The 27,984-nt window shown below is 40.5% G+C and overlaps 1 protein-coding gene across 3 annotated transcripts in view; it reads left to right on the plus strand.

Annotated features, from left to right (window-relative positions):
* Positions 1 to 27,984, plus strand: part of CACNA1S (calcium voltage-gated channel subunit alpha1 S) — a 3,469,037-nt gene that overhangs the window by 722,974 nt on the left and 2,718,079 nt on the right. For all 3 annotated transcript variants that reach the window (XM_044076603.1, XM_044076604.1, XM_044076605.1), the window contains one exon: positions 25,702 to 25,907. In XM_044076603.1, the coding sequence (XP_043932538.1) occupies positions 25,702 to 25,907 (206 nt within the window). The remainder of the gene's footprint in view (positions 1 to 25,701; positions 25,908 to 27,984) is intronic.

The following is a 27,984-nucleotide window of genomic DNA, read 5'->3' on the forward strand; positions in this document are numbered from 1 at the left end:
TTATCAGAGCCATCAGAGTCCACAAGCTGTAACATTGGCACTGATGCTGACAGGTTAGGATCGGATCCAAGGTCTTTAGTTTCTTTCCTGTCCTTAGGAACCTCTGTGCTAGATAGTTCACTTCTGGCAACAGCTTTGAACCCTAGCCAAATGGCTTCAAGGTTTGAGGTAATGCTGAGAGGTTCAGCTCCGAAGGCCATGCTCCATGGATCCATTTCAGGCTCTACATTTAAGGTTTTCAATACAGTACACTCCCAACTTAGAGAAGGGTCTTCCCTCTTGGAGTTGGATCTAACTCACCCCCATGGAATCTCCCAGGGTCCACAACTTACTCTTCTAGACCTGTCTGGACAGACAGTTCTTGAGAGCCGTGAGCCTACTCTTCCTAGAGAGTACTTGTATGTTTCTGAGTCCTCCTCTAAGCAACCTGCTGAGGAGGCTGTCAGAAAACCTAAGTTTAAAAGAAGATACTTGGATTCCCCAGAGGAATCCCCTATCACTGACAGTGATTTCAGTGTGGGAGAAGGCTCCCCCAGATGCCTCATTCAGGTATATTCTCAAACTTCTTGACAGAAATGGGGTTGGTCTTCCCAAACACCTCTTTCGGAATAATTAGTCTTTCTTAAAGCTTTTGGCTCTGGCCCATCGTCTTCTTGGGTAGTCCCTCGTGCTGATGAGGTGATTGATTTCATCTCATCCCAGGCATGGAAGGAACCTGACACAGTTGAACCTATCCCTAAGAAGCCTGATAATATCTTAGTTGCTCCAAAGGATCAATTGCACTGAAGCAAGGGCCCGGCAGTAGATTCCATGACTGTATTGGCAGCCACCAAAAAGGAGCTCACTGAACACAGCTCCTCTGCCCATCCACTGAACAGAGAGTCAAGTGCTATGTACAGATTTAGAAAGTGGGTCAACGTCTCATCTACTTTCTCACTGAGACAGCTTAACTAACTGACACATTTTACTCATTTTCAGAGAGATTTAGTAAAAGCGCTCTCCAATTCTCTTCCAGGGACCTTGACTGCAGATCAGAATAAGACTATTGATTCTCAGCTGGCTAACCTATAATATTTATCCAGTGCCTTTATGGGCTTTATATCTAACACTACAGTGAGTGTATCTAGAGTAGCCAAAATGGGCATTTACATCAGAAGACACACCTGGATATAGTTATGTGACTTTGCTGAGCACTTTAAGACTTCCTTTGTCAATGCTGCCATAACAGATCAGCCTTATTTGGTCTAAAAGTGAAGGAAAATATTTCTAGGTGTGAAAATGATGATAAATCTCTATCTGCCATAGGAATCAAATTCTCGACCCCTCAAAGGACTTTTTCCAGAAACCAGAAGGTAGGGAAGAGAATATAATTTTGAAAATCTGAGTGATTTTCACCAAACTCTCCTGGAGAATGAGATCCCCATGGCAGAGGGGGAAACTTGCATAATGGACATCATCCAAGAGGCAGAGGTGGTCCAGAAAACCAACGCTTCAGATGTCCATTCTTTGAGAAACCTTTCCAGTGCACCTTAATAGTTGCCTGACTGTTGCTCTCTGTAGACAGTCAAGGGGCACTTATCTCTACATCCACTGACCTGGACGTTCATCACTCAAAATAAGTGGGTGTTGAGAATCATTTTCACAGGCTACCTTATTCCCTTTCATTTCCCTCCATAACATTTAAGAAAAATTCCCAATGTTCCACCTTCACAAAGAAAATAAGCCATTTCAAAGATAAAAAAATGTTCTGACTAATCAAGTCATCCAAAAGGTCAAAGCACAGCAGAAAGGATCTAGAGTGTACTCAAAGTTCTTTTTAGTACCAAAGAAAAACAGGGACCTAAGGCCAATTCTGGACCTTAGTCGCTTAAACAGGTTTATTAAAAAGACGAAATTCCAGATGGTCATGTTTCAGTCCATTTTTCCGTTGTTGAGGAAAAATGACTGGATGTGCTCAATGGATTTCCAGAATGCGTACTACCACATAAAAATGGATAGGCAATCCACTTCCAACTGGGAGCCAGTCACTTGGAATTAAGGGCTGTGCCCTTTTGACTTACTAGCCCCCCCCCCCGGGTGTTTATCATGTGCATGGCCGTAGTGGCAGCTTGTCTACAACCGCAGGGGTTCAAAGTATTTCCCTATTTGGACATAAATGGCTCATTAGGGCACCTTCCGAGGATCTACTCATTCAAGTCAGGGACTCCTTACTCCACCAGTGTGACAAGTTGGGAGTAACAATCAACCTACAAAAAATCCAAGCTACAACCAGTTTAATCTCTGGAATTCATTGGGGCACTTTTAGACATAAGATCTCTTAGAGAAAGACTCCCTCAAACATGGATCTCATCCCTCTACCAACAAGCTCAAAAAGTCTTGTCCTACCGAAAGCCACCCACCAAGTTAATTCTTCAGCTTTTAAGCTCCATGGCTGCCTCCATTACATTAGTACCAGTACCCAGGTTTCACATGCAAGTCTTTTAGTGGTCCCTGCCAGTTCAGTGGTTGATCAGGAAGCAACCAATGTCCTGTCCAGTCACTCTTACAAACATTTGTAGAAATCACATATAGTGGTGAATAAGTTCTCCATATCTTCATCAGGGATGTTCTTTCACTCCGCACAGCTCATAGTGACCTCAGACACCTCCCATTTGGGCTGGGGGAGCATTATCCGGGAAGGACTGTCCAGGGCACGTGGTCCCAAACAGAGGCCAGTCTTCACATCAATATTTTGAAGATAACAACAGTCCTCCTAGTGTTGTAGGCCTTTTAGGACTCACTCCCTTTGAATGTGATTGCTGTCCAAACAGACAACGTGGTTGTGGTTTGGTACGTTAACAAACAGGGATGAACAAGATCTTACCATTCATGTCGAGAGGCCACCAGAGTGCAACAATGGGCAATATCTTCCCACCACTTTATATAGCAATACATATCCTGGGGAAGTCCAACATTTTTGTGGACAGGTTAAGCAGATCCATTCTACTTCCTCGGGAGTGGTTCCTCAATCCGTTGATAATGGAGCAGATTTTCAGCTATTGGGACCATCCTTGTTGCTATCTCTTTGTATCTCCCCTGAACACCAAATGCAACACATTCATTGCTCTAATACTTCATGAGAGGTTGTTACCCAGGGATGGTATAATTCACTCTTGGCTCCCAGGACTACTTTATGCCTTTCCAACAACATCATTGATCTGAACGTTCCTAAAGAAAGTGTCGGCGTTAAAGGTGAGAGTCATCCTTATAGTCCCTTATTGGCCTTAAGTGTGGCTTCTCTTCCTCTGGCCTCATCTACACCTCCCTGAGTGCTGGACTCAGATCCAGACTTACTGTCTCACCTGTCAGAGTCACCTCACCAGAACATTCAAGTTCTCAAATTTAACCTCACAGTTTCTCCAATTCCAATGATGGTTTAACAGCCCAGGTTTTCTCTCTCTGTTGTTCACAGTCTATATTCCTCACAAAGACCTTTCAGCAGGCAACTCTATAAGAGCAAATGGATTACATATTCTATTTGGGCTAGGGAGGAAAACACAAGCCATTTTTTAGCAATTTTAGATTTTCTGTCACACCTTTTTCAGCATAGAGCCAGCTATTCCATTATCAAGGTCCAGTTAGCAGGCATTTTTTTCTTTCTATGTGGGGGAAGAACATACGCCTCTAGCTTCTCACTTCTCTTACATTATCCAAGGTTTTTCTCCAGGGCACTTTTCTTCTTCTTCGCCCCTGCTTAGAGACCCAGGTCCTTCCTGGGACATTATTACTGCTTTTCAGTTTCTGATGGTCCTGCCCTTTGAACCTGCTGCTGAAGCATAAGATAAGGAGGGGGATCATGAAGGAGTAGTGAATGGATATCCAGTTTATATAGAGAGATGAAGGTATGGACCTTTGACAAGGTAGCTGCAGCACATATGTCATCAATTCATTTCTTCACTTTTTCTTTTTGTAGGTGACCTCCTTTTCTGTTTAAATTCATTACTATGTATCCATTGTGTACTCTTAATAATTTTGGGCAGGCAAACTCAACCTGAGGTAACTCGTACTGCAGATGGGGATTATGGGTAGGGGAGGAGCCTGAACATTGGATTCAAAGCTTTGAAGTGGCCAAAGCCAAATCCAAGGTCAGATCTGAGACCTGTCTGTTGAGAAATGGACAGAATATGACAACACAGATCTAATGTTATGGTAGTACATAACTTTCATTTTCTATTTGTTTAGCTGTTATGGTAGTACATAACTTTCATTTTCTATTTGTTTAGCTGTTATGGTAGTACATAACTTTCATTTTCTATTTATTTAACTGTTATGGTAGTACATAACTTTCATTTTCTATTTGTTTAACTGTTATGGTAGTACATAACTTTCATTTTCTATTTGTTTAACTGTTATGGTAGTACATAACTTTCATTTTCTATTTGTTTAACTGTTATGGTAGTACATAACTTTCATTTTCTATTTGTTTAGCTGTTATGGTAGTACATAACTTTCATTTTCTATTTGTTTAGCTGTTATGGTAGTACATAACTTTCATTTTCTGTTTGTTTAACTGTTATAGTAGTACATAACTTTCATTTTCTGTTTGTTTAACTGTTATGGTAGTACATAACTTTCATTTTCTGTTTGTTTAACTGTTATGGTAGTACATAACTTTCATTTTCTATTTGTTTAACTGTTATGGTAGTACATAACTTTCATTTTCTGTTTGTTTAACTGTTATAGTAGTACATAACTTTCATTTTCTGTTTGTTTAACTGTTATGGTAGTACATAACTTTCATTTTCTGTTTGTTTAACTGTTATGGTAGTACATAACTTTCATTTTCTATTTGTTTAACTGTTATGGTAGTGCATAACTTTCATTTTCTATTTGTTTAACTGTTATGGTAGTGCATAACTTTCATTTTCTATTTGTTTAACTGTTATGGTAGTGCATAACTTTCATTTTCTATCTGTTTAACTGTTATGGTAGTGCATAACTTTCATTTTCTATCTGTTTAACTGTTATGGTAGTACATAACTTTCATTTTCTATCTGTTTAACTGTTATGGTAGTACATAACTTTCATTTTATATCTGTTTAACTGTTATGGTAGTACATAACTTTCATTTTCTATCTGTTTAACTGTTATGGTAGTACATAACTTTCATTTTCTATCTGTTTAACTGTTATGGTAGTACATAACTTTCATTTTCTATCTGTTTAACTGTTATGGTAGTACATAACTTTCATTTTCTATCTGTTTAACTGTTATGGTAAACATAACTTTCATTTTCTATCTGTTTAACTGTTATGGTAGTACATAACTTTCATTTTCTATCTGTTTAACTGTTATGGTAGTACATAACTTTCATTTTCTATCTGTTTAACTGTTATGGTAGTACATAACTTTCATTTTCTATCTGTTTAACTGTTATGGTAGTACATAACGTTCATTTTCTATCTGTTTAACTGTTATGGTAGTACATAACGTTCATTTTCTATCTGTTTAACTGTTATGGTAGTACATAACGTTCATTTTCTATCTGTTTAACTGTTATGGTAGTGCATAACGTTCATTTTCTATCTGTTTAACTGTTATGGTAGTGCATAACGTTCATTTTCTGTCTGTTTAACTGTTATGGTAGTGCATAACGTTCATTTTCTGTCTGTTTAACTGTTATGGTAGTACATAACGTTCATTTTCTGTCTAACTGTTATGGTAGTACATAACGTTCATTTTCTGTCTGTTTAACTGTTATGGTAGTACATAACGTTCATTTTCTGTCTGTTTAACTGTTATGGTAGTACATAACGTTCATTTTCTGTCTGTTTAACTGTTATGGTAGTACATAACTTTCATTTTCTATTTGTTTAACTGTTATGGTAGTACATAACGTTCATTTTCTGTCTGTTTAACTGTTATGGTAGTACATAACTTTCATTTTCTGTCTGTTTAACTGTTATGGTAGTACATAACGTTCATTTTGTGTTTGTTTAACTGTTATGGTAGTACATAACGTTCATTTTGTGTTTGTTTAACTGTTATGGTAGTACATAACGTTCATTTTGTGTTTGTTTAACTGTTGTGGTAGTACATAACGTTCATTTTGTGTTTGTTTAACTGTTGTGGTAGTACATAACGTTCATTTTGTGTTTGTTTAACTGTTATGGTAGTATATAACGTTCATTTTGTGTTTGTTTAACTGTTATGGTAGTACATAACGTTCATTTTCTATTTGTTTAACTGTTATGGTAGTACATAACTTTCATTTTCTATTTAACTTCTACCTTACTAATCCTCTTTTCTGCATTCTGCCCTTGGTTTTCTTACTTTTGTGTATTGTGAAATTTTCCATATCTGGGTACCTTTGCCTATGTTTTTCTTCAAAGACCTTTGGAGTTGTTTTTTGTATTGATTCGGCTGGCTTTCTCCTTTGCATCAATAGTGTACCATACCAGATCTCTTTTTCTTTTCCATGTTTCTTTTTTATACCTTTCAGAAATCTCTGGGCTTTGATATTCACACTTCCTCTGTCACTTCTTTATCTACGTGATCCAAAGTTTTTTGTCTGTGTAATATTGTTCATGGATGTATTGTATTAATGAATACACATTTTTATTTGCAGCTTTTGACAGTTTTCATGTACAAGTATTCTTTTCTTTCCACTAATTTCTGTCTCAGTCTTTCTATATATACTTTGGAAATTCTGGGCTTCTTGAGTAATAATAACAACACATTCTTTCTTAGCCTACTCAACACTCCAGTTTGTCATCTTTATGCCTCTTTTGGCCTGTCAGTTTTGTGGACTACTTCCTTCTGCCACAGGGGGCTGCTTTGGGGCAGTGGAAATGTATAGAAAGGGAGAGTGCCCCCTTTATTATCACTAGAGGCTGTAGCTGGAGAGTAGAAGGGAAGAAGAAGAAGAAAAAAGGGGAAGAAAGGAGGAGGATCCTTTTATCCCTTTTGCTGCCAGGAGGTGCTGTAAGAGGTGGTGGAAGAACAGAGAGGAAGCAGACGTAGAAAGGACATGTACGGATATGAAGGAACCAGGAGGTACAATCTTTGCTGCCACTGAGACTTGTCAGATGTAGTTGGTATTCATGTTCTTCAAAATTCGTGTTAATATGTTTGAGTTATTGTATATCCGTAAAGTGTCTACTTTAATTTCTATTTATCAGCCTTTAAGAAAGCAGAATTTCAAAATGCAAATTGTACACTTTCTTGGATAGCGCAAAAGGCATTACCATTTTTACCAGTCAGTCCAGTGAAGAAATAATGTTTGCTTCCACAACATTAAGGTTTTGCGTGTAGTCCTTTTGTCAAGTAGGTTCTTTCTTTTTTTTCAGCGAATGTGTCAAACACCGACAACAATGTACATGAGCAAGCCCAACTCCGCTCTTCATTGTTTAATCCATAAACAGTGCCTTTGAGGCCTCTTTCAGCCATATCCACACCTTTTCTTTTGCTGTGTAGTTATGAGTTCATTTTTTCCTCCCAAAATTTCATTTCACTATGTTAAACAAAAATACTACTATATGAAAAGAAATTCATGTTTAATGGATGATACTGTTTATTACACTGTCACTAGCTTTGCATTTTGAGTTTTACTGGCAGTAGCATTACACAGTAAATATGGTCAGAGTGAAAGAGTGTTGTCATCTACTGTGAGGTATTCAGGTCTGATTCCATGGAGTAGAGGGATGTGGCCTTGTCTGTGACCCTGGAAAACGGGGTTTAGTTTTCAGGCTTGCCACTGGATGAGCCAGCCTGAGAGTGGGAGGAATGAAGAGATGTGGCCCAGGATGGATGTTAGGGATTTACCTGCTCTCAGTGAACCCACCATATGAGCTACGTGGGGAGGGACAAGGCTGCTTGGATAGAATGCCACTTGCAGAAGTGAGGGGATATCTTCCTTGGGCAGCCCATTTCAAGTCCCTCCCCAACATCTTGCTGAATACACATAGTTAGGGATGAGTACAAATCAAGAAATAATCCTCACACCACTCCTAATGGCTGTCTGAGTGCTACTCACTCCTAGTCGATCATTGCTGTGGTAATGGGGAATAAATAGGCTGACTGTGGAGGAAGCTGATGATCGACATGCAGTGGGGGCATAAAAATTAGACCTTCAAAATTTCATGAAGGAAAGTGTTTTGGTAAAGAATCTTTACAACTGAGATTTAACATGTTTTTGCTACTATATGTGTAATCCTAACAATAACTCAGAGGAACACTGTTGTGGAGCACAGACCAATGTCTCCATTTGCCTGTTTCTAAACCAAAAGGTCCAACTACAGCTTCTAAAAATAAGCTAACGGTTCCAGAAATTACTTCAAGGAACATGTTTCTACAATTTCTGTAGTTTTTGGTGTGCACTACTAACCAAATGCTTTTTAGCCAAGAAACTGTTATTCAGCAGATATGTTTGCCTTAGTCTAGTAACAAGAAAGTATTGAGAATTCATCAATATTGCTGAATGTTAATGTCATTTGACCATGAAATATTAAATGACTGTACAGAAAATAATTAGGCACTTAAAGCCTAAAGAAACTGCTTTGGATTATGTAGCCAAGTCATGGGATTCACTAGAATAGTGCTTTGGATGTTACACTGTTTAGAAAAGGGGCCAACCTTTGCACTAAACTTCATAGGAAGGAGTGCTATGTTCCATCCTTTCTTCACAGGGGAAGTATGCATCCCTAGTATGTGTTTTCCATTATTTTAACAGGTCAGGCTATGCAAGTGTCTCGCCTGTCCTGTGATGAGATCAATTTTTATGTAGAGATGAGACGTTTAAGCGCAGGTCTTGAATCAAGGGGATATAATATAAGGCTCAATGCAAAGTTTCAAAGGAGCGGGGTAGTTGGGACAAACCTTATATGTGAACTTGTTCAATCTCGCTGTTCATTCTTTACTGATGGGTTCAGAGCCGATCCCTCAGCTCCGATATGGCCAGTTGAAAAGCTCGAGGTCTTCAAATAGCTCGAGGCCAAGTCCCTATCCCATGATGCACCTGGAATTACCTCAGATCTAGTTTGCCGCTGCAACAGATCGGATGTTCTGATTTAGCTTGGGCCAGTTAAGCTGTTTTTTCATTACTTATTGAAAATTTCTTATTAAAAATGTTTTGCTAGTTAGAATAGTTTAGCATAGTTTAGGATAGTTGACAAAGCTCTTATAGCTTTTCAGTGTGTTTTTCCCTACCCATTTAGTGTGCTTTAACAAATGTCTAGTTGGCCTCTTTTAGGCCTAGTTTAATAGTTGTTTCTCAAACTGCAGTGTGTTATTTAGTGACCTTTTGTCACAATTTTTACTATTTTTTAGCTAGTTATAGTCATTTGCTGTGTGGTCTGTCTTGCCTTCTGAATTTGTATAGATAAGGCTTAGTTCTTCATTACTGTTAAAGTTGTAGTTTATAGTAAACCTTAGATAATTTAGATAAGGTTGTTGTGTCTTAGCAGCTATCTCCTTTTTGTTGCATAGTCTGCTTGGAATTCTCTTTGTGTGATATCACATTATACTGCTATTACTGTGTGTCTGTGATTAAGTCTACTTTTATTAAGGCTTGTGTGAATAATTACTTTTGTGTAATTTAGCCTGCTTTTAATTTAGGCTTGTGTGCATAATTACTGTTGTAGTGTTTTGTGCTGACAGTAATTTCTTGGCATTACTATGGCTGACCAAGATCAACACCCTAAGTCTGGCTTCAAAAAGAGCCCAAAGTGTGGCCAAAAGATGTCTGTTACAGACAGCCACGTTAATTGTGTTTACTGTCTAGGGGCTCTGCATTTGCAAGACAGTTGTTCTATTTGTCATTTCTTCTCCTTAAGGGTCTTGCAGGAAAGGAAGAGGAAACTAATTGACAGAGGCTTGTTGAAGCTTTAGTTTCAGGAAGCTTTGAGTGACCAAAATGGATCCAGCAAGTCCTCAAAGTCTTCCAAGATGTCGGACTTAAAAAAATCAAAAAAGTCTTCGACTTCAGCTCCACTGCCATCAGAGCTGACAGTCTTTACCTTTCGGAGTCGGTCCTCAGTTTTGGAACTGGTGTCCAAAGCGCCAAAGAGTCCACATCTCCAGTCGGTACCACCTTCGGTATGCTCCTCTCGATCATCTATCAGCCTGTTGGACCTGGATGTGGATTGTATGGTGCAGAAGCTATTATTGCCACCGGCCTTAGCAAAAATGTTATCGGCTTCGACCCAAATGGCTTCGGAGCCGAAGACCCTTGCGCCAACACTAACTATTCCTCCTCCGTGCCATGCTTGTCCTTTGGAGCCGGAGGAAGCAGACCTGATGTTAGTGGAACCCTCGGAGCCGACACCTGCTCCAGTGTCTTTGGCTCCGTGCACTCTGACATCCTCGGTGACGATCAAGGACTCTAGGAGCAGACACTCTCTGGTCGGGTCCAGGGAGGACAGTCGGACCGACTTGACGGTTCCAACTTTGTCTCTTGGGATCTCAGCTTGAATGAGCTTGGCTCCTACCTTGGGCTCGGAGCCCACTATCCCAGTGCCAGGGGTGTCGATGGTTTCTTTGGATCCGTCAGCTCCCTCGCATCGGAGCAGAGGTACTTTTGATGTCATGAGGAGAGTCATAGGTTCATAGGTTCATAGGTTCATACTAGGCTATCTGCCCGAGGGCATTTACAAGCCTAGCTAGCCCATGGTAGTTTTTAACCATGCCCCTTTAGTATGGGTATACCCATTATTTTATTTTGCTGTTGCTCTATTAGCAGTGACACTGAGGTAATCCCTGGTTTATATCTGCCATATCTCCTAGGACATCCTTGACCTCAGGCCTGCCTTCTTCCTCCCCTAAAGTGCCTGTGTCTGCTTCTGCCTCGCACGTCCTAACCAAGCGTAGAGTCCCCGAGCCTCAGGAAGCCCCATTGGGTGGCCCCTGCTTTTCCGAGACCTCACCAGAAGCTCCCACTGATGAGGTTCCCAGGAAGAGATTGTGTAAGAGGAAACATCTAGACTTCCCACAGGAGTCTCTAACATCAGATACTGACTTAGATGAGTCAGAAGGGTCCCCATGGTCCCCCTCTGAGGATATCTCATTCACTGAGATACTTGAGATCCTTAGGCAGATGGGTGACTGGCAGTCCAAAATCCCTACTGAGGATGAGTCAGTTCTCCTGAAGGCTTTCGGGTCTCAGCCCTCCACCTCTTGGGTGTCTCGCCCTTCGATGAGCTGATGTAGGTGATCTCACGAAGGGCATGGGAGTCTCCAGATACTATGGAGCCTGTCCCTAGGAGGCCTAATAAATTAATTTCTGCCCCCCTCAACAAAACATTTTTAACAAAAGGTGTTCCTGTTGATGCCATGGTGGTGGCAGCAGCCACCAAAAAGGAATTGTCTGAGACTTCCTCGTCTATCCATCCTTGTACCAGAGACTCCAGGATTATGGATAGATATGGGAAGCACATGTTTAGTTCCGCAACCTTTGCACTCCGTTCGCGGAACTATCTAACCCATTTTACTAGGTTGAAAGAGATCTCCTTAAGGAGTTAGGAGATACTCTTCAGGGTACAGTAGCTGCAGGAGCTTCTGACAAAGTTGCGACCCAGCTTGCTACCCACAATGCTATTGTCAACTCATCCATGCACCTCACCTTGTATGCAGCTGATGGAACGAGTAGGGCAGCGGGTACAGGAGTTGCTCTTAGGAGACATTCCTGGATGCACTTGTGTTACTTCGTGGAGCCCTTTAAGTCATCCTTTGTGAACACTTCCTTTGATGGCTCGTCCCTTTTCAGGCCTAAAGTGAAGGAAACCTTAACCAGGTGTGAACAGGATGGAAAGACTCTGTCTGCTTTCGGAGTCCGTTTTTCCACCCCTACCAGACCCTACCCTAAAGGTCAAAAGAGAGGAAAAATGTGGTTCCAAAAAGCCCAAGGAGCTGGGTACAAAGTATCATTTCCAGAGGATACTTCATTCCATTCGCCACACCCCCTCCAATCATAAGAAAAATCCCGGACGTTCCACCCAGTTACAGGAAACGAGCAACAGTAGAGGTCCAAACGTTGCTAAGAAAAAGAGTTATCCAACCAGTCCCAGCAGACCAGACAGGATCCAGAACTTACTCAAGGTTATTTTTGGTTCCAAAGAAGACAGGGGACTGGAGACCTATATTGGACCTCAGCAGACTGAACCAATACGTAAAGAAAGAGAAGTTTCAGATGGTCATGCTTCAGTCTATACTTCCCTTCTTAGGCAAAGACAATTGGATGTGCTCGATAGATCTCAAGGATACGTACTACCACATAAAAATGGCCAGACCATCCAGGGATCACCTGCGCTTCCAGCTGGGAGCCAATCACTATCAGTTTTGAGCCCTGCCCTTTGGTCTCACTGCAGTCCCCAGAGTGTTCACCAAATGCATGGCAGTGGTCACGGCTCACCTGAGGCGTCTAGGATTCCAGGTGTTTCCGTACCTAGACGATTGGCTCCTTACCACCGCCACCAGGCATCAACTCATTCAGGCCAGGGAGTCAACTCTTTCACTCTGCAACCATCTGGGCAATACAATCAACTCAGAAAAATCTGCCTTGTCGCCAAAGCAGCATATCGTTTTTATCGGGGCAGAGTTAGACATCACCACCACAACACTAAGGCTTCCAAGAGAAAGAGTTCTTCTTCTTCGCCGGCATGTCTGCATTCTGATATCAAAAGGCAGAGCACCAGCATCAGAAGTTCTGAAATTATTACGCATGATGGCAGCAGATATTCTAGCCATACCACTAGCTCATATGCACATGCAGATACTTCAATGGCTGTTGTTCACTCAGTGGTCTTACCAAGAGCTCCCCATGAATCACACTATAATGATCACAAATTCTTGCAAAAAGGGCCTTCAGTGGTGGTTGACCTCACTTCATGTCACGATAGGACGCCCATTTGTGCTACCCTCTCCAGCGGCTACAATGACCACGGATGCTTCCCTGATTTGGGGGGGGGTGGGCATTTTCAGGGAAAGACTGCCCAATGCACATGGACCAATCAAGAGACACATCTGCATATCAGTGTCCTGGAGATGAGAGCAGTACTTTTGGCATTGCAGTACTTTCAGGACTCTCTTCCTTTGGGTACGATTGCGATTCAGACAGACAGCATGTCGGTGGTCTGGTATTTGAACAAACAAGGAGGAACTAAGTCTTACCCCCTTTGTCATGAGGCTCTCAGAGTTTGGCAGTGGGCTGTTTCCACCCAACGCTTTCTGTTGGCAGTGCACATCCTGGGGAAATCCATCGTGATAGCAGACAAACTAAGCAGGGCAATTTTGTTGCCCCACAAGTGGTCCCTCAAGAAAGAAATAGCGGACAGGATATTCCGCAGGTGGGGCCAGCCTTGCTGCGACCTTTTTGCCACTCAATGAACACAAAATGCAGCAGCTACTTTGCCCTGATTCTCCCTCCGGGAGAAGCCCCAAGAGATGCACTCGTACACGATTGGCCTCCGGGTCTCCTATATGCATTTCCACCAGTTCCATTGATACCCAAGGTTCTACAGAAACCAAAACCCTGGGAAGGAACATCATTCTAATAGCCCCTCATTGGCCTCATCAATTTGGTTCCGCATCCTTCGACTTCATCTTTTGGAGGATACTTTTTATTCTGGACCCAGTTCCGGACCTTCTGACGTACCAATCAGGGGATCTTCATCCTTCTCTGCAGTCCCTGAAGCTGACAGCTTGGCTGCTCCAGTTCCCATCATAGCCAGGCTCCATAACCTCTCTAATGAGACAAAGCAGATCATTTTGTCTTCTCATAAATCTTCTACTAGGAAGCTATATCTTAGCAAGTGGAAAAAATGTTCTATATGGGCGTCTGAAAATAATAATGATCCTTATCAAACCCCTATGGCTTCCATCTTAGAGTTCTTGACTATGATTTTTAACAAAGGAGCTGCAGCAACAACAGTTCTGATTCAATTGGCTGCTATTTCTAATTTTCATCTTGGATTTGAAGGATTAAATATCATGTCTCGCAAGTTATCCAAAGCTTTTCTCAAAGGGACTTTTCATATTATACCACCTGTGAAATCTCTCTATTCTCCATGGAATTTAAATTTTATGCTTTCCCGCATAATTCTTCCGCCATTTGAACCAGATTCATCTTGCGATCTCAAATTTTTGTCTTGGAAGACCATCTTTTTGGTAGCTATTACTTCTGCCCGCAGAGTATCAGAGCTTCAGGCTTTGTCCATCAAGCCTCCCTATTTGATATTCCATGCTGACATAGTCTCACTTAGAACAAATCCCTCATTCTTGCCCAAAGTTTGCACTGAAACCAATCTCAACCAAGTTGTTCATTTTGCCAGTCTTCTTCCCCAACCATTCCGATAATTTAGAGTATATGCTGCACAAACTTGATGTTCACAGACAGCTCAGATTTTATTTGGATAAAACAAAAGATTTCAAAAAATCAGACCAGCTTTTTGTTTCATTTTCAGATGCCAGGAAGGAAAGACCAGTGGCTAAAATAACTCTGTCTAAATGGTTATCTGATTGTATTATCTTTGCCTATTCAGCGGCCGATATGCCTTTGCAACATAAGATTAAAGCTCATTTAACCAGAGCAGTTTCTACATCTTATAGGTTCATAGGTAGGTACTAAGCTATCGACCCAAGGGCCTATGTAAGCCTAGTCAACAAGGTTCCCTGGCTTACGCCACCTAAGAAAGTTATTTTCCTGTGCCACTGTCGAACAGAGACACAGAAGTGATCCCCGGGGTGTATTTCCTATTTCCCATCCACTCATCAAGATTTTTCTTGAAGAGTGCTGATGAAGAACTTTGCTTGACATAGATGGGTAACCTGTTCCAGAGTATGGGAAGTCTCTGGGATAGGAATCTATCCCTCCAGCATGTCCTGTTTATTGTGGTGACAAGGTTTAGGTCCCTAGAGCATGTAGCTCGGAGGGATTGGGATTTCTTTAGGTGTAGCATGTCCAACAGCTCTGGGTTTGACACAGCTTTATATGTTAGGCAGAGATCACCTCGGAGTAGGCTATATGCTACGGAGTAAAGCTGGAGTTTTTTGAGACGGTCAGTGTAGGGCATTTGTTTGAGTCCAGTAATCCTGTTTGTGAGGTACTTCTGTGGCCTTTCCAGCTGCTGTAGATGTCTTGTGAGGTACATGCCAAAAGGGGCATTGTACTCTATAATGGGTCTAATGAGTGTCAAGTAGAGGGGAATGATGACCTCTTTTTTCCTGGATGAGAACCTTTTATGATGAGGTGTGCCACGTAGAAGGACTTCCTGACTACTGTGGCGATGTGACTATCAAAGCAGAGACTACTGTCCACCTGGGTCCCAAGGTCTCTTATCACGCATTCTGTGTTAAGTAGATTGCTGCCTATGTGGTAGTTTATGGGTACAGAGTTTTTACCAAAGGGGATGACACTGCATTTTTTGGCATTGAGCTTGAGGCCATGGCTCTGACACCAGGCATCTGTCTCAGAGAGGCCCTTCTGTAGGATGTTCACATCATTTGGGGACTTGACTATGGCTCCCAGTTTGCAGTCATCTGCGAACTTCGTTAGCCAGAGGCCTTCTGTGTTAGCCTGTACTTCAGAGAAGTAGATACCAAACAGGAGCGGTTCCAGGACGGAACCCTGTGGTACTCCACTTGTCACTGGTTTGAGGTCAGATTTGGAGTCGGCAACTTTTACAGTGTGGGTTCTGTCAGTGAGCCAGTTGGCAACCCATCTTGTGACGTGGGGATTTATGCCTAGTTTATTGAGTTTAGCTATAATTCCAGAATAGGGGATGGTGTCGAAAGCCTTGGCGAGGTCAAGATAGGCTGTGTGAACCACCTTACCCTCATCTACGACTTTGGTGACTGCCTCAAAGAAGTCGATCAGGTTCAGGAGGCATGATCTGCCTTTCACAAACCCGAACTGGGTGGGGTCCAGAGTTTGGAGGTTACCAATGTCTTTGTTTATGAGTTCCATGATGATACGTTCCATGGCCTTGCAGACCAGGCTCGTCAGGCTAATAGGTCTATAGTTCCCGGGATCAGTGGTGGCTCCCCTTTGTGGAGTGGGATAACTGTTGCTGTGCACCATTCAGTGGGCACAAAGCCTGATGCGAGGCTATTATTGAACATGGTGCTTAAGTGAGGAGCCAGTTCATTCTGAAGTTCGTGTAAAACACAGCCTGGGATGTTGTCCGGTCCCATGGATGCTGTGTTTTTGACTTTAGAGAGTGCAGCTTTCACCTGCGTAGTTGTGATTACAGGGACTCTGCATTCTTCCTGTATAGATATGGGCCCTTAAGGGGGTAAAGTTAGCACTGAACCTATCTGCCAGGATGTTGGCAATATCAGTTGGTTCTGTAATTTTCGTGCCTTTGTGCTGTAACTCAGAGCAGATCTGGGTGTTGCCATTGAGATTCTTGACATAGCTATAGAATGCTTTGTGGTTGTCCTTGGAATTAGTGGCGATTTTATTTTCTCTGCCTTTTTCTGCCAGACTTCCCATTGATAACATTTGTGCAGCAGCCACTTGGTCAAAACCTCATACCTTTATCACTCATTACAAAGTTGACAAGGCCTCCAGGGACAGGGCCGCCTTTGGATCCGTGGTCCTGAGAAATATACTCCCGTGAGCCACCCAAGAGTGATGGTGCTTGGGACGCTACCCATTAGTAAAGAATGAACGGAGAGATAGAACAACTTCACATAAAGAATTTATGTACTTGCCATAACGTTCCATGTGAATTGTTCATCTCATCTTCCTTCTTATGTCCCTCCCTCCTACCCCCTCCTGGGCTGATAGATGACTGAGATGCTGGATCCATACTGGTTACTCAGTCCTTCTATACCTTCTCTTGGGGATGAAAGAATGACATATGGTACTGTTATATGCAGCAAACAAGATTTGAGGTAATTCCAGGTGCATCATAGGATAGGGACTTGGCCTCAAGCTATTTGAAGACCTCGAGCTTTGCACTTGGCCGTATCGGAGTTGAGGGATTGGCTCCGAACCCATCAGTAAGAATGAAGGTGAGATGAACAACTCACATGGAACGTTATGGTAAGTACATAACTTCTTTTTTTCTGATAAGGTGATGCACCCATGCAAGCACCCATGCAAACGGTGCACTGAGTCTGAGTCTCCAGTGATTCCCCTGGTATTATCCTATACCCAGGACACTGAAATAGTACAGGACATTTTGGTTAAGAATTGGTCTATCTTACAGGTGGACGAAAGGATCTCAGCCTTGGTTGTACCCCAACCCAAGTTTGTTTTTAAAAATAATATGAATCTGAAGCAGCACTTGTGCTACTCTAAAAGGCATAATGTTGATACAAGATGGGCAGGTACCCATAAATGTGGTGCTTGTGTTTATTGTGACCATATAGATGAATCAAGGTTTATCAAGCACCCAGGGACTGGTCAGTTGTGGCAGTTGAGAGCCACGGCTGATTGTAACACCAGGAACTTGGTTTATGTAGCACATTGTGTTATTTGCTTCCGAATTTATGTTGGTAATACCAACTGTAGGTTGAGGGAAAGGCTGAGAGATCACCTAAAAAGGGTTTTAATTTTAGCTCATTAGCTAAACACACTATCCAGGAAGGCAACAATCACGCTTTCCTTTTTCAAGTTTTGGATGTGATGGAACAAAGTTTGAGGTTAGGGGACATTGTTAATAAAACAGAAAACATTGAGTCACAATGGATTCTATGGCTGGGAGCCCATAGAGGGTATGGGCTGAACAACAGTGTCCCCCTTAAACCTGTATTAAAAGCCAAGAAACTTAAGTAATGGCACCTAGTGTATAAATGGTTTTATCCTTTTAAAATCAGGTGATCTAATTAATTAATTAAATGTGGTGTAGAGAAGGAATTTTGTTCTATTGGTTGATGACTGTGAATAATTTGTATTTATGTATGTATTATTTTACTTCTGGTTGTCTGAAGAAGTGGTGTTTACCACTGCAAAAGCGCTCACCTTTTATTAATAAATTTTATTGTTTTAGCTTGGTTATTCTACAGAGTTTTAATTTGTACTACGTTTGCCTTCTGTTTGGGACTTTTTTCGTTGGAAAACTATATTATTCATTACTGACTTCTGCTCATATCTCTCAACCTGGAAACATCATAAATCTGGACAAGGCCCATGAAAAATAGGTACAAATGTTTATGCTGATTAACATAAAAATGCATACATAATTATGTAACCCCGCCCACTCCAATGGAATTGTGGGATACCAACTTTCAAATGCAAACTGAAGAACAGACAACCAAAATATGGCACCAGAGTCCCCCTGCAGCCATTCCAATGTCCCATTACCTGGCTATTTCACACCATTTACCATAGACACTAATGTGTGCATACTGCTTTACTTCTACAATGATTACTTGGATTTTATTTTTACATTTTACAGCCCAATGCACAAACACTAATAGACATCTGCTAAACAAAGCAATACTGTCTCACAATGAAAATAGACTTGGTATTAAAACTTCTCTGTCCTTGAAACTAACATTCATTGAAACAGCATTGAAACCTACACCACATCCAAAGAAAATGCATCTGGCCAGTGGTGGATAAAGATTACCTTTGGGCTGTTTTGAAATCATCGGCCCTTTGCACACAAAACAAGAAACATACATGTGTTCTTTGATGCACCTTCCTGACTTTATTAAATTATATTCCTTGTATAATACAGCACATTTGTTAGAGTGCATTTTACATTTATTGCTTGAACATTTTTCCAGTAGGCAATGAAACAAAATGTATGAACCAATAATGACAAAACTGCCCAATTCAGAACTTTTCCATCATAAAAGTCTACTTTCACACCCACGCAATATATATATATATATATATATATATATATATTTTTTTTCAATTTCATTTTTTTAGTGGGGGGGGGGGGTTCAAAAGGCCAAAAACCAGGGACACATTTTAAATATTGCTTATATAATTTTGGAAAGTTGCTAGAATAAAATGTTGTGTTATCACCATACATTTCACTGGCAAGTCTTGAACCCAGGACCGTGTGCATTACAGTCAGAGCAACATACCACTATGCCAGATTATCACTTTCCTGAAAGATAGGAAGACTGAAACTTAAATGGCTATCATTTAGTGAATTGAGTTCTGACTTCTCACCATAGCGCTCTCAACCTCAGCACAAAAAAAACGGACAAAGCCAATAATGAGGGTATATAGCCCTAAAATAGGGACACATTTCAAATACTGATCTTATAAACTTAGAAAATTGCTAAAATAAAATGTTTTGTGCTACCATTTATTTTCTGAAGAATATGCAGTGTGAAATTCAAATGCCTGTCATTGTTTAATAAATTCAATCCTTTAGTGATTTACCACAAAAATTCTGAAAATCACAGATTTTTTGAGGAACAGACCAAAATATGAGGCATAAATTAACAAGTGGTGGTGGCTAAGGGCTTTAAGCTCATTTTACCTTGTACCCAAGATATAGGGTTTAATTGCGAGTACCTCTAGCCACCAGGTATATTAAAAATGGGGGCATTTTCACACACACACACACACACACACACACACACACACACACACACACACACACACACACACACGAGTCAATATCTTACCATTTGCAGTTCTAACTGTAGAAATGTATTGCTTTTCCCCTCATGCACATCCGGTGTTATCCACACCCCTGTCCAAACATTTATTAAACTCATGCACCTTCTTACTAACAGACAGAAAAAAGTTTTTCAACTCAAAATCTCTGACTGATATTCTGAATTGCAAATTTATTTTCTTCCTTAACTGCATTCCCAAGTCCTGAAAAATATTCCATGGTGCAAATGAATTATTTTTCTGCAATTCATTCATACAATTTCCAAGTAAGTAAAAGTTTGAAAAGTAACTTTGTAGAAAGTCTTCTGTTCCCAAGTGTATTAATACTCTTATTCCTGTACTTTAAACTCAAAAGGAAAAATTATACAATATAAAGTTATTTCAGTTAATAGTGTCAGTGTTCTTTGCTTATATTCCTACCACTTTTTTTCTGGTTTTCTGGTCCTTGCATCAGTTCTTCTCTTCTTGCAGTTTTAAACACAGCAACTTGCTTACCTTTGTTTACAATTTCTGCGTATGAATTTTTTTATGGCTCACAATAACACTCTGTTGCAGGGGCATGCTTTTAAAATGAGCTAATCCGCTAGGCAAGCAAACCCTCAAACTGCGGTCGCCACCTTCCAATAATCAATTAATGAGGCAGCACCTCCTTTATGATCTTTTTCAGCATGTGATCTACAATAGTTCTCCAGCTTACTTTCTCATCAGCATTCGTTTCACCTTAATCCATCATCTCCATCAACAGAGGAGTTTCCAGACTTCCTTCAGCTCTGTAACGACACCCTCACCTATCGCATCTGCTTTTGATAATGCAGTATTTTGCACTTCCTTCAGCTCTGTAACGACACCGTCACTTATAGCATCTGCTTTTGATAATGCAGTATTTTGCACTTCCTTCAGCTCTGTAACGACACCGTCACCTATAGCATCTGCTTTTGATAATGCAGTATTTTGCACTTCCTTCAGCTCTGTAATGACACCCTCACTTATAGCATCTGCTTTTGATAATGCAGTATTTTGCACTTCCTTCAGCTCTGTAATGACACCCTCACCTGTAGCACCTGATTTTGATAATGCAGTATTTTACATCACCCCACTCTCAGCCTGCTGCCTCATTTCCTCCTCTATCATGAACCATTTGACCTCGGCTGCAGCCCTCTGGTAATACCTTGTCATCAAGAAGATGAAGGGAAATTCCCCAGTGCCATGGCCAAATTTCCTCAGGTCAATAAGAATACTACTTTAGGTCTCCCCTGCAAAGATGCCACTGGTCTAGTGGGACTAACTCAGTCAACAAAGTATAAATAAAAGTATATGATATTTATAATAGCATAGTCTTGCATTATATTTCACAGCCAGAAACTGTGTCTAATCTGTGTTACCACTTTAGGAGAGAGGCATAAAAGCAATTTTTAGCCTGCCCATGCCCAGACAGTATGATTCAGCTCAGTTCATCATTTATCCGGAAGACACTTGTCATTCCAATCATTTTTGGGAAACCCTAGTTAGAACACAAGTACAAAAGAAGGGAGAGTCCTTAAAAATCCCCTTTCAACCTCCAATATGGCTTATTTATCATCAGTCATTCAGTTCTATCCCTTAGCATCAAGGAACCAAATTGTATTACCTAAATAATTTATCCTTTATGACTATGCTGCATAAATGTAGTAACTTCTTATACCATATTGATACAAGTTTTAATCATGCCTTTGGTGACACATAATGTAGATTTGCAGTATTATCCAAGCAAATTTGCAATACAGAGCTTTGGCCATCTTTTAGTATTCTACCATTAAATTTACAAATGCAGCTCAAAAAATAGACACATCAGAAGACTTGGAAAAGTTGCATGTCATAAGGAGATTTGGTGACACTAAGAACATTTAAAATGGAATACTGTGTAATATTTGATCCCACCAAGAACTATGATGATGCCTCGGCATGGAACGATTACACATACTAAATCTTTCCACTCCCTTTCACCATCTTTTCTGAGGATCAAGGGGAAGAAAGTGTCATCCATACCCAGTACTGATTAAGCAGTTGATGTGGGTAGTAGATTTCATTTCTTCTGCAGCCTGTCTTCAGGGGATTTGCTCTGCTTTGCTCCTTCTGTAGGAGTTCTAATTCTCTCAGGAGAAAGGGAGATCAGGGGTGAAAATGTCCATATTTGCATTGATCTCTGTTACATCTTCCAAATTTGTTGCAGACAGAAACTATTTGTAAGTAAGAAGAAAAGTTGCTGTCTGGTTATAGTCAGCTGCATGTCTTCCTTGCCTAGTGAATTCCCATGGTTGCCACTACTGTTTTTTTTTCTTTAGAGTCATTTTCCATGACTGAGACAATTTCTCTTTAGCTTCTATTTTTCTTATAGTGCTGCTGATTTGATTTGCTGCCTATCATGGCACTCATGGAAGCAAACCATCCAAAAAGTTTCAGCTTCAGTAAGGAGATCAAATTTATGGGTCTGACCAAACTGAGAACACACAGAGAGCCTTGAAATGTTAGTTGGACAGAATACTGCAACTATTTTATCTTCTTGAAGCTAGGAGAGAATATTTTTTGTTAATGGTAAAAAATCTGACTGTAGCAGAGAGTGAATCTCACCACTCATCCCTTATTGTCTGGAATTCCAAGGAAAGTACTTTCTGTCTGCAAAATTGAGAAATTTGAGTATGAGGTACCTGGGGAGGTTGTTAGGAGCATGACTCAGCACCCAATGAATTCTTTCAATTACCAGCGCTTATTACAGTTTGAAAAGTTCATAGGTACATGCACACACACACACACACACACACACACACACACACACACACACACACACACACACACACACACACACACACACACACACACACACACACACACACACCTTTCATCTGTTCAAAGTAAAATAGAGGTTTCCTACTTCATTGCTGTCCACGATTGCATTTGAACAGCCAGCCCTTCATGAATATATCATCCTTTCCATGCACACTCCTTTCATTTGTTCAAAGTAAAATAGAAAAATAGAGGTTCCTACTTCATTCCTGTCCACGATTGCATTTGAACAACTTCATTCCCATCCACGATTGCATTTGAACAGCCAGCCCTTCATGAATATATCATCCTTTCCACGCACACTCCTTTCATCTGTTCAAAGTAAAATAGAAAAACAGAGGTTCCTACTTCATTCCCGTCCACGATTGCATTTGACCAACTTCATTCTCATCCACGATTGCAATTGAACAGCCAGCCCTTCATGAATATAACATCCTTTCCATACACACACACTCCTTTCATCTGTTCAAAGTAAAATAGAAAAACAGAGGTTTCCTACTTCATTCCCGACAGCGATTGCATTTGAAGAACTTCATTCCCGTCTGCGATTGAATCTGAACAGCTAGCCCTTCATGAATATAACATCCTTTCTTTCCGTTAAAATTGCATTTGAAGGCCGTTCCTGCTCGTAGAGCATTTGAACTTGAGTGCCCAGCCAGAAATGCATGCACGACGTGAGCCTCTTGAGCTCAATTCTGACAGGCTGGTAGCCCTGACGGAGCTGAAGTAATCACGCATGTGATGACGTCAACTCCAGAACCAAAAAATAAAAACAAAAGTGGAAAAATTTGTAAATGAAGGGGTGTCACTCGGGAATCGTGACACCCCATTATTTGAACCCCAAAACTCGGTAAAAAAATGAGTAATTCGGTACAGTTGGGAGGTATGCTTCTACAAGAAGAGTATCGGAGTTACAAGCTCTTATGGTGAGTCAGTAGTATCTCATTTTCCACATGGACAAAGTTTCATTCTTTTTTTTTTTTTTTTTAAAACACCTTTATTGAATTATCACTTGTAACATAGGCAAATTTACATTTAAACAACTGTAACCAAATTGTATTAAATTAACATTAACAAACATTATACTTCACATATATTGCTAGATATCATATAACCTAAGCAACATTACATAAATTATTCAATTCTTGCCCTTTTGTATACGCAAGAAACATCTTTATTAAACCATCACTTACAACATAAGCAATCATACATTTATATAAATGAAAATGAACCACACAAACACAATCTTAGTTGCAAGCATTTTATATCACAAACCATACTGACACAGTCCAAGTTGCAAACATTATACATCACTTATAATCTACCCAATCATTTTCAGTCAAACATTACATACATCATTAAGTCCTGCCTTCTTTTAAACCTCATTTCTCCCCTGTATGAATTGTTCCCACGATTATAGACAAGGTTTCATTAAGAATAAATTCTTCTTTTATGCCTAAAGTGGTTTCACCTTGAGGCAGTCTATTAATCTCCCTGTATTCCTTACAGAGCCTAAAAACAAGTTAAGAAGAGATCGTGTATGTGCAAGTTATGCAAAATATGTTACATACTTTGGATGTCCAAAGGCAGGTCAGATACTACTTGGACAGAACAAAATCCTTCAGGAAGGCCAACCAGCTACATATTTCTTTTGAGGGTAAGAAAAAGGGACAATCAGTGTCAAAACGGACAGTTTCTAGCTGGTTCTCATGCTGTTTCTTTTTTCTGTTCTCACTGTAACAAATTACTTCCAGGCATGTTCGATGCTTACTGTACCAGGACGTGGCTTCTTCTGTGGCTTTCTGGAAAGGGGCAAACACTAGAAGTACTGTAGAAGCAGCAACTGGGTTCTCTGTAGGTACTTTTACAAAGCATTACAAATGGGATTCCTTTTCCAAGTCCAGAATTCTCCAGGGGATCCTAGATTCTTAAATTCTTTCCACCTCTCTATGTTATTCTGAGATTTGGCACACTACCTATACAACATAGGCTATTGTAACAATGATATATGTTGAACACAGTACAGTTGTGTAAGTAAACATATAATGTTAGATGCTAATGGATCACAGTTGCAGCAACTGACCCCTCCCTCCATTTCCAGGGTGTGGCGCTATATACTCTTTTGTATATATTTACATATGTATATATGTTTTATTTTCCTTTTCTAGCATTTGCCTTTCAGGGCTCTAGCCTCACTTCTTGAGGCAAGGACGCTCTAATGATTTTAACACCCTAACCATTGCTTTTATGTGGTTCTTCTCAAGCCCCATAGCAGCTAGGGCACAAGGAAGGTCCTGTGAAGTTATGTAAGTTGGTCAGTTGTCATATCCTTGGCAGGGTATAACCAATAAAGCTTAGACTACTGCAAACATACTAAAGCATCTACAGTTATGGTAGGTTTGCGTACACAACTATACTTTTCCTGTCGGCTGTACTGAAATGTCTGCAGTGTATTGTAAAGAAGCAGATGGCTGCTAATTAGCTCCCTGTCTGAAAAGAGGATAGCAGTCAAAGCAGATAAGGAAAATGGAAGGCAAAAGAAAAGAGGAGAATGGAGTGAATTCATCAAGGGATTCTTCCACAAACAGTTTACAGTGTGGTGGAAACAGGATGAAAGCCGAGTTAATGATGGTAAAAATTATACCTGATTCATCTGTAGATATGCTGGAGAAGGTGATACTAAGAAATGTAGGAGAAAGATGAAAGCCTTAGCATTTCATGATTCATATAGGAACCATTGATTGGCAAACAAAAAAAGAGGATAAATCTATAACGAAAACCCTGAGGTTAAGGAAGGCATATGACAAGAAGGGATGGATTTACACCAGAATTTGAGCTGTATAGTTTATAGGCTTTAATCAAGCAAAACCACCATAAACACTCTTTTAAACCATTACTTGAACTGTGTTTGCCATGGACATTTGAGACACCTTGTTGATCATATGCAAGCAAGTTGTCTAATCTTTTGGGGACACAGTCAAGTGGTTGTAGTTTGACTGTTAAAAAAAAACACTTAAATCATTCAGTGTGAGTCAAACAGTACAGTAGGGTGGGTAGTTTAGTAGGATTCTCTGAGGTTTTGCCAGCACTAGGAATAGTTATTGTTTTTCAAAACTGTAGAGATGTTTCAAAATGGTGGTCTTTTATTGCTAAAAATCCCATACAGAACTGCTGTTGAATTTCCTTAATATTTATATTATATTTCTGCAGTAGTTATAATTGTTGATATTTGTGGCACTCTTAAATTAATGATTTATGCATGCCTTTATTTCTCTGTGTTTCATTTAGTATTTGTTCTTTAATATTATTTTGGACAGATATTATTGCTCAGACTGAAAATGAGAAGATAGCGCCATGTGCCAGCACTGGACATGGGCATCAGTGCCCCATGAATGGCACAGAATGCAGATCAGGATGGCCAGGACCAAACGATGGAATTACCCACTTTGATAACTTTGGCTTTGCAATGTTGACAGTATTCCAGTGCATTACAATGGAAGACTGGACAGAAGTCCTTTACTGGGTAAGTTCTTTTAAAAGAAATGAATGTAATCAGATGTGAAAAGCATACATTTTGGAAATTCTAGGTTGCCGTGAAGATACATATGCTACTGAAGCATCCTTTAAAATGTCACAGTGTTTTCCTTCCTTCCTTCCTTCCTAATAAAGTGAAGTGACCTTTATTAGATCCAGGGATCAAATAATCTTGATATATTGGCAAAAAAGCTATCCATTGTATCATCATTTTTAAACAGAATTTTACTTGCAGTTGTGTCAGTATACTGTGGCATATGGTAATGATTCAGTTGTTTTAATGAAAAACATGCATAGAAAACATTTACAACACATATTGCTCAGTTTTTGTTATTATTTATTTACCATTACTACTTCAGGTTGTATAGTAGATTACTGAATTTAGATGTGAACAAGATTTTTGGATGTTAAATTTCAAATATTTGATTAAACAAGCTGTATGCCCATGTGTTAGAGTCTTCTTCTCCTTCTTCTTTCGGCTTTTCCCAGTTAGGGGTCGCCACAGTGGATCAACTGTCCATGATCCTGATCATGATCATGATCATGTCATGACTGGCAGTGGAGTTTTACTGTGTCAAGTTGCCAGCCCGGCACCTAACTTTCCACAGAAGGCACACACACTCACGCCTAGGGCCGATTAAGAGTGTCCAATCCACCTTCCGCATGTCTTTGGGATGTGGGAGGAAACCGGAGCACCCGGAGGAAACCCACGCGACTACATGGAGGACATGCAGAAGGCACCCCAGCCGAGGATCGAACCGGAGAACCTCTTGCTGTGGGGCGGTAACGGTAACGGTATATATATGTATGGCTGCACTGTCATTGGCTGAACATTCTTCAATGAATTCACAGAATGTTGACCAAAACATATTGAAACATAAGTCATCTTCAACGAATTCACAGAATGTTTCACCAAAACATATTGAAACGTAAGTCATCTATGAAGGAGCAAGAAAAATAGAAACATATTTATATACATGTTAATTATTGCATATTACACACGCACAAACACACACACACACACACACACACACACACACACACACACACACACACACACACCTGTGACATTGACTTATCTTTTACTTCCAAAACTATCCATAGTCAGCTTATTCGCTTGAACCTCTTTCTTGAAAACCATATTCTAAAGGTTTGAGCACTTGCAACCATGGCTTCTGAATTTTGTGCCACAGATATATCCCTTCAGTCAAAAAAGAAGAGAAAAAATTCTAAAAAGGCTTCTGAAGACTCATTCATCTGCCTCTTTTCAGTGGTCTGGGATGTATGGTTCTGCCTTGGTGGTTTCAGAGCACTCAGTCCATCAGTACAACCTACCTGAGCCCTCTGACAAGGCTCCATGGAAAGCCATTAAGGCTCATGAAAACTGCTCATCCAGTCAGACTGAACTTCTAGTATGCACAACCAAGAAAGAAGAACTCGGTTTTGTTTTTACGAAAGGAGAGAGAGAGACATACATCAAATCCTGTTAAGGAAGGATTCATTGACAGCAGTCCAAATGTCTGATTCTTCCAAGACTATCAGACTAGATATTCCAAAGGAAAAGACCCAAAGGACAAAACATTTGTCCCTGTCACCTGCAACTCCTCCTAGTTTGAAGGACTCCTAGGAGGACTGGTACACATTTGCTCAGGGTCTGTTTAGGGCTCTGCATTCTTTTCACTCTTCCACTCCTGTGTCTTCCCATCCTAAGAGGATGAGATCTCCATCTTCCTCTGAAGAGGAGGTACTCTGTGACACTGAAGAGGAAGGCCTTGACTGTGCTACTACTCAGCTCTACTCTCCTGTCCCCTGTCAATTTGAATCAGAGGAGAATTTGTCCTTGGATTCCTCAAATGAAGAAATGTATTTTACTGGCATCATCATTAAAACGAAAGATTTCTTCAAATGGGAGTGAAAGAAATTTCAGAGGCACAAAAACAGATCTGATATTGTTAATCCTTGTTCATTCCTTACGCATGGGTATCGGTTCCGACCTCGGAACCGAAACGGCCATTTTCCAAGCTTGTGTCAGCTTCAAACTCTCGAGCTAAACTCTTACCCACAAT

The sequence above is a fragment of the Protopterus annectens genome, chromosome 7.part0 (genome assembly GCF_019279795.1).
Source record: "Protopterus annectens isolate FY-2018-M chromosome 7.part0, PAN1.0, whole genome shotgun sequence".
Classification (NCBI taxonomy): domain Eukaryota; kingdom Metazoa; phylum Chordata; order Ceratodontiformes; family Protopteridae; genus Protopterus; species Protopterus annectens.